The sequence below is a fragment of the Vigna umbellata genome, chromosome 2 (genome assembly GCF_029865625.1).
Source record: "Vigna umbellata cultivar VRB3 chromosome 2, Vumbellata_1.0, whole genome shotgun sequence".
NCBI classification, from domain to species: Eukaryota; Viridiplantae; Streptophyta; class Magnoliopsida; order Fabales; family Fabaceae; genus Vigna; species Vigna umbellata.
This window is the reverse complement of record NC_142166.1, coordinates 11,001,350-11,009,213: the sequence shown is the minus strand read 5'-3', so window position 1 is coordinate 11,009,213 and position 7,864 is coordinate 11,001,350. Positions and strand designations below refer to the sequence as shown.

Genomic DNA, 7,864 nt, shown 5'->3' with positions numbered 1-7,864 from the left:
TCACACGAAGTATATTCTCCCCCACCATCGGTTCTAAGCAACTTTATTTGCCTTCCACTCTCCTTTTCAACCTGATTCTTGAACCTTTTGAACATTTCCAGTGTTTCGCTTTTTAATTTTATGAAATACACCCAAGTCATACGACTGAATTCATCGACGAAAGTGATAAAGTAACGATTTCCTGCAAGCGTTGGTGTCTCTAGTGGACCACATACATCTAAATGTACCACTTTGAGGCGTTCCTTAGATCTCATCTCCATGTGTCTTGAAAGGTTTTCTGGTTTGCTTGGCTATGATGCATGATTCGCATGATCTTTCAGGTATGATAATTTCTGGTAACCTAGAAACCATTGTCCTCTTGCTCAGCTTTTGTAAGTCTGTAAAGTTGAGATGTCCAAACCTGAGATGCCATCTCCAATTCTCATCTTCTGTCACGGCTGACATACATTGCATTTCCACCATATCCATGCAAACTTGGAAGGTACGATTCTTGCAAATATTTGTTTGTAGGATCAACTTATTGTTTCTGTCTAATATCTCAGCTTGACCTTTGTTACCCATGATCACGGTGAAACCTTTTTCTACTAACTGACCTAGACTAAGCAAGTTGCACTTCATTTCTGAAACGAGAAGGACGTCATCAATTGTCACATGCAGTCCATTCTTCTTCTTCACGACCACATTTCCAATGCCTCCAGCCTGTAATGTGCTATTATCGGCAACTCTTACCTTGCTCTTCCTTGATTCATCTAGGTTGATCAACCACTCTTTGTTATAAGTCATATGGTTAGAACATCCTGAGTCTAAATACCAAGACTTGCTCACTTGATTTGTCGTGCTTTCTGAAGAAGTGGTAACCATGAGAATCAATGGTTCTGAATCGGATTCTTCCTTTACAAGATGTGCCTCCTTGCTCTGGTCTTTCTTGAACGGCCTTCCCTTGTTGGAATAGCATTCGTAGGAGAAGTGTCTCATCTTGTGACACGTGAAACACTCCACGTTTCGTCTATCTTTCTTCTTGTAATGATGACTGGTGTTGTTTCTTCCTTCTTGTTCATCAACATCATCATTCTTCCATCTTCTTTGTACAACCGTTTCATTTTTCCACTTACCTTTAGAAGTAGGCTTACTTCTCCAGTTCTTGAATCTCTTCTTCTCGTCACCTCTAACATGTTGTACCTTCAATGCTTGATCATCCATTCTAACGGGATCTCTGTCGAAAAGTCGCATTTCGTGGGCCTCCAAGGAGCTCTGAAGCTCTTCTATTTTCAACTTTTCCAGATCTTTAGACTCTTCGATTGCGACAACGATGTAATCAAACCTCCTAGGTAACGATCTCATTATCTTTTCCATTATTAGCACATCGCTAAGTTTCTCTCCGCAACCCTTCATTTGATTTGTAATCGTTAGAACTTTATTAAAATAACCACTGACCTTATCTCCGTCTTCCATTTGCAGCAACTCGTACTGTCTTCTCAAAGTTTGAAGCCACACTTTCTTGATCTTCTCTCCACCGGTATGGCATCGCACCAAGATATTCCATGCTTCCCTCGCTGTGTTTGTGTTCTGAATTTTCGCAAAGTGTGTATCATCTACATACTGATGAATGATTAGCAAAGCCTTGTCATCCTTCTTTTTAAACTCTTCTTTCTAATCTTCTGTGCCATGAATCTCAATTGCAGACTCCACCCCTTCTATCACACTGTTGACGCCTTGCACCCGAAAGAACACCCGCATTTGCGTACTCCATCTACTCCAATTCTTTTCTGAAAGAATAGGGAGATTCGTTGCAGAAAGATCCGCCATCACTGCCTTCTTTCTGCTTCAAGACCCTTCTTCTTTAAAGCATTCTCTTAGCCAGCCGCACTGTACCCAACACACGAACACCCTTCGTCTCTTTCTTCACAACCTGGCTTTGATACCATTGATAGCTAAGCAGAAGCAATGATAAAACTGGAAACGTAAACTCAAAGAGGAAATACGCGTAAAGTAGAAAAGCAGAGAATGAGAGAGAGAGAAACTTTTAAAACTGAATAATACGTTGTGTATTTAACAATACATGGTAAAGTCCTTTATATAAATACAAATACTACATAAACATTAACAAACACAACTAACTAAACAAACTTGAATTACATAGCTAATAATTTTGTCATTATTCTAAATAATAATCTCTACAACAAGTAAAAAGTTTGTATTCTTCAAAATATCCAGTGGCGCACCTTTACAGCTATACTGTGTGGATACGTAGCTTGTCCTCTTCTAGTCGCACTGTTGGTGGATGTGGGACAGTCAGAACAATAGTTGACATAATCGAATACAAGAAACACGTAAAATGAAAATGGACGAAAAGAAAATGAAGTGACCTCGCCGTAAAGCGGCATGAACCGCAGATACGAGGAGTTTCGAGAGTAGTTCGAAAATTAATATAAATGATTCATTATTTTTTAAATTTCTTTACTTTTATATCTCATATATGTTAACATATTTATTTTATTTGTTATCATTATTTTATATTTCATATATGTTAACATATTTATTTTATTTATCATCGTTATATTATATTTATTTTATTTATCATTATATTATATTTATTTTATTTATTATCTATATTATATTGTATTTAAAATTATTCATTTATCATGATTATATTATGTTTAGATTTATTTTATTTATCATAATTATATTATATTTAAATTTATCCTATTTATTATATTATATTTATTTTATTTATCATTATTATTTTATATCTCATATATGTTTATATATTTATTTTATTTATCATTATATTATATTTATTTTATTTATCATTATTATTTTACATCTCATATATGTTAATATATTTATTTTATTTATCATTATATTATATTTAAAATTATTCTATTTATTATGATTATATTATATTTAAAATTATTCTATTTATTATAATTATATTATTATGTTTAAAGTGATAATTATATTATTATGTTTAAAGTGATAAAATTTTCATGTAATTATTATGCAATTATCATACAATTATCATATAAAAAGAATCAATCAAACCTTTTAAAATTATTTTACAATTTATTTCTTAAATATATAAAAATTTCTAATTATTCCCTAAGTATATAAATCAGGTTTCTCTTATTCTGATATCAAATAACAAATATTTCTCTAATCTTTCCATGTTTACCTATTTTCTGACCAATACTAATATTCTTAAGAAAAAAAAAAGTATATACAAACAATTTGCCAAGAAAGTGATTTGAGTAATTACATTCCGTTTATGATTAGCTCATTTCCAGAAACAAATTTCAACATTAGAGATATTCATCCTTCAACAACTCATGCAGAAAAAGATGCTCAGAACGAGAAAAACATCAACTTACAAAAGCAAAATAAGATTTACAAGACGAGTTTCAGAAGATGCAAAAGTATGAAAAGAAGTTGTTTCTCAAGATGCAAAAGTACAAAAGCAACTTAAACCTCTCTTTGTCAAACATAGTTATTAACATTCACTCACATCTCCATTTCACCATCTTCATCCTCATCCATTTGCTCAATCTTTAACTTCTTTACTGCCTGGACAGCATCAGATCTTGATACTGCTCCATTAGGCATCTGAATCAAAATATCAGACTTCTGACCAGTCACGGCATTAACCAACCCTCCATTCTTTTCCACCCGGTAGATTAACTCACTACCCACAGGACCAGCATCAATGTAAACAGTTGAGTTCTCATCAATTTCTTCCTTCACAAGCATTCTAGAAAGCTCTGTCACCACCTTTTTCTCAAGCCACCTCCTTATTGGTCTAGCACCATAAACCTGAAACATAACACAAACCGTATTAAGTACTCACACTATTATGCAGTAAACAATGTTTACAATATTATCATAATAATGGCACCAACCGGATCATAACTTTCACCAAGGATATAGTCAAGTGCTGCATCAGTCACTGCCATAGCAATTCCCCTTTCAGCAAGACGAAAAGCAACATCTTTCATTTGTAGCCTTGCAACCTTCCTTAGTTGCTCGTGCGAAAGGGGATCAAACACAACAATTTCATCAAGTCGGTTCAATAGTTCTGGTCTAAAATGTCTTCTTACCTGTTGAAAACATGTTCAGATGCCATCAGTCACAACAAAGAAAACAGACAAAAAAACTCAATCATTTGTAATAAAAATTGTGCCAAGAAATATACCTCCTGCATTACTTTATCACGAGCTGCTTGCATTGAAGATTTTCCTGAAAGTCCAGTAAGGAGGTGTTCTGCCCCAAGGTTAGAAGTCATGATAATAACTGTGTTTCTAAAGTCCACAGTACGGCCTTGGCCATCAGTTAACCTTCCATCATCCAAGACTTGAAGAAGAGTGTTAAATACAGATATGTGTGCTTTTTCTACTTCATCAAACAGTACTACACTGTAAGGTCTTCGCCTTACTGCTTCAGTGAGCTGACCACCTTCTTCATGTCCAACATATCTAAAAGTTTAGAATGTGGGTTAGTGATCCGTCTTCATACCCAAAAATCACCATAAGCTAAAAAAGGAAAACAGTCAATCCACATACCCAGGTGGTGCACCAATCAAGCGTGAAACAGAATGCTGCTCCATGTACTCCGACATGTCAATTCTAATCAACTGATTTTCACTGTCAAAAAGTTGCTCAGCTAAGGCCTTTGCAAGCTCGGTCTTGCCAACACCAGTTGGACCCAAGAACAAGAAGGAGCCCGTTGGTTGTTGAGGTCTCCCAAGCCCGGCTCTTGATCTCAGCACAGCTTCTGCTACAGAATTAACGGCTTGGTCTTGCCCTACAACTCTCTCGTGCAATCTGTCAGCAAGACCAATCAACTTTTCTTTATCGTTTTGTCCGAGTCTTGTTACTGGTATGCCAGTCCAACGGCTAACGACCTCAGCAATGTGTTCAGGTCCAACAGTTTCTGTCAACATTACATTTTCCTCAGTGTTCCCTTCAAGCTCTTGAATTGCAGATTCCACTTCCTGAATCGCGCCATATCGCAAATCCGCAACTCTAGCAAGATCATATCGCCTCTCAGCCTCTAAAAGAGCAAAGTTCAGCTCTTCTCTTTTTTGCTTTAGTCTTCGTATCTCATCTATCCTCTCCTTCTCCTTTCTATACTTCATCATCAAAGGTTGCAACTTATCTCTCAGGTCATCAAGCTCTTTCCGCACCTGAATATTAAAGTAGAATTACAATAGCTGTAACACAAACATAATACAAATTACAAGGGCAACCAATTAGCATAGTAAAATCATCAACACTTACTTCTACTAAACGAGCTTTGCTGGCTTTGTCTTTCTCTTTCTCCAGAGCATGTAGTTCTACTTCTAACTGCATTCTCTTCCTTTCAAGGTTGTCAATTTCCTCTGGCTGGCTATCAAGTTGGACTCTCACATTCGCACAGGCCTCATCAACTAAATCAATTGCCTTGTCTGGAAGATGACGACCTACACAACCGAAATTATTCATTTAAATAACTTATTTAAACATATAAAGTCTGTAGCAATTATAAAGCCAAACGCTTTCTTGAATGGGAACCAAAACAATGTGGAGACTAAACTTTTCATAAGGAATAAAACTTATGATTCCAATTAAAGAATAGACTAAAACAGAGCAGCACATACCAGTGATGTAGCGACTAGACAATTGAGCCGCAACAACCAAAGCACGATCAAGAATCCTTACACCATGGTGACCTTCGTACCTTTCTTTCAAACCACGAAGTATACTTACAGTATCAACAACACTTGGTTCTGCCACGTACACCTGCTGAAACCTTCTTTCAAAGGCTGCATCCTTCTCTACATACTTCCTATACTCCTCAAGCGTGGTGGCGCCAATGCACCTCAACTGACCCCGCGCAAGCATAGGCTTAAACAAATTAGCAGCATCCATGGAACCCTCAGCTTTTCCAGCACCAAGAACCAAATGAATCTCATCAATGAACAAAATAACTTTCCCCTCAGCCTCTTCCACCTCCTTCAAAACTGCCTTCAACCGCTCCTCAAACTCCCCTCTATATTTCGCACCCGCAACCAACGCACCCATGTCCAATGCAATGAGCCTAACATCAGCCAGATTACTAGGAACATCCCCTTTAACGATTCTTTGAGCCAACCCTTCAACCACAGCAGTTTTTCCGACACCCGGTTCACCAATCAAAACCGGGTTATTTTTCGTTCTTCTAGATAAAATCCTCACAACCCTTCGTATTTCCTCATCCCTTCCAATAACCGGGTCGAGCTTCCCTGCTTGTTCCACAAGGTCTCTTCCATAGGTATTCAAAGCCTAAAAACAGAGTTAAATACAATGTGAGTTATGTGAACTATTTAAACTAGTTAAATGTTTGATCATCATGTTCACTCGTTTTAGTAAAAATGTTTTATTCAAAAGTACAACTCGAATTTCAAAGTTAACTAAATCATTATTTCTTTTCAAAGAATTATCATCCTACCGATATCAAATTATCCTCGAATTATCATAGTTAAACTCAAGTAGTACAAAATATACTAAATTAAATTCAATTGCTTTTATTCAATTCGAAAAATAAAACCGAAAATCTCATTTATTAAATCTAATCTGGCCAGAATGTCTTTTCAAATTTATCATTTGACGTTCATATTAGTGCTCTTCAATAAATTATTTAAGCTAAATTTAGTACCTGAAAGGTTGTGTCACCCGTTGCGCTTTCCACTTTTCTTCCTTCTTTACCGCGAAGCTTTTCGACTTCTGATTTCACCTTCGATGCCGTCACACCGGCTTCCCTGAGCAACTCTGATATCTGAGAATCTTCCAGAAGGCCGAGGATGAGCTGATCAACGGCCAGGTGCGTGTCACCACGCGTCTTCTGTAGCGACTGCGCTCTGCGGATGGCTTTGATGAGACTCGTGCTGGCCGGAACCTCGTCCGGAGGAGGAGATTGCGAGGGCAACTTCTTCAGCGCTTGGCTGAACACTCTCTCCGCCGCTCGCGCCGATTCCTCTCCCGCTCCCGCGGCGTTGGATAGCGCTTGGGAGAAGATTCCACCCTTGTCCGAGAGTAGAGAGGACGCGAGATGGAGAGGAGTGAACTGCGCGTGGCCACTGCTCACCGCTATCTGGTGAGCACTCACCAGAGCCTCATTAGTCTTGTGCGTAAACTTGTCGGGATTCATCCTTCGCCAACCAAGATTCATATTAGATTATCATTTAACATTTAACAATCAGCAACAATTACAACTATAATTTATTTATAATTATTTATTGAATAAGAATATGGAAGATTATCACCGCATACCTTCTTATCACTCGTAAGATGATAGGTTTGATTCGTGAAAATTGAGAGAATAAAAGTGGAGGAAAGAACGAAGAGAATTTGAATCAAATTTGATTTGTTGGAACGAAGAGACAAAAGTGAAGAATGAATGAACAGAGAATTTGAATAGGTTTGAGTTTTCGGTGATCGATGTATGAAGTGAGAAAGGATGGAAGCATGGCTAGTATATGAAGTGGGAAAAGATGTTTCTGGAAAGTTTGAGAGTTTCCTTGAGAAAGTAGAAAAAGCTCCTAGAGATTTCCATTTTGCCTTTATTGATAGGAGGAGGTAATTGAAAGAACTCGTGAGAAAATATCACCTACTATTTTTTTACACCCTTTTTATTTTATTTATTGATAGGAATTGGTAAGGAAGGAGCTAGACCGTTCTCTTCTTTATTATTTTTCTAAATATGATTTTCAAGAAAATTATTTATAATAATTAGAATATTAGTAAATTTTACAAGCACTTATTTAAATAAATTATAGCAAATTCATGAAAAGGTGTTAATGAATATTTTGAATAATTACATTATTATTTAGCTTTTATTTAAGATTTAAACACTT

At 36.6% G+C, this 7,864-nt stretch overlaps 1 protein-coding gene across 1 annotated transcript; it reads right to left on the bottom strand.

Moving 5' to 3' along the window:
* Positions 1 to 3,339: 3,339 nt before the first annotated feature.
* HSP101 (heat shock protein 101) lies at positions 3,340 to 7,545 on the bottom strand. Its single transcript, XM_088106124.1, has 8 exons — positions 7,281 to 7,545; positions 6,667 to 7,159; positions 5,630 to 6,293; positions 5,271 to 5,452; positions 4,554 to 5,176; positions 4,187 to 4,466; positions 3,894 to 4,091; positions 3,340 to 3,807 (listed from the first exon to the last, which is right to left on the bottom strand). Exons 2-8 carry the CDS (start codon positions 7,156 to 7,158, stop codon positions 3,499 to 3,501), a joined length of 2,748 nt encoding a protein of 915 aa, XP_087962250.1. The 5' UTR covers position 7,159; positions 7,281 to 7,545; the 3' UTR covers positions 3,340 to 3,498.
* Positions 7,546 to 7,864: the final 319 nt, after the last annotated feature.

What these genes read in the sequence shown, in the direction of transcription:
- HSP101 (XM_088106124.1), bottom strand. Translation starts at nt 7,158, where the DNA reads ATGAATCCCGACAAGTTTACGCACAAGACTAATGAGGCTCTGGTGAGT. An exon ending in CGGGTGACACAACCTTTCAG is followed by an intron (nt 6,294 to 6,666) that starts GTACTAAATTTA and finishes CTCTGTTTTTAG; the next exon opens with GCTTTGAATACCTATGGAAG. An exon ending in GTCTAGTCGCTACATCACTG is followed by an intron (nt 5,453 to 5,629) that starts GTATGTGCTGCT and finishes TCGGTTGTGTAG; the next exon opens with GTCGTCATCTTCCAGACAAG.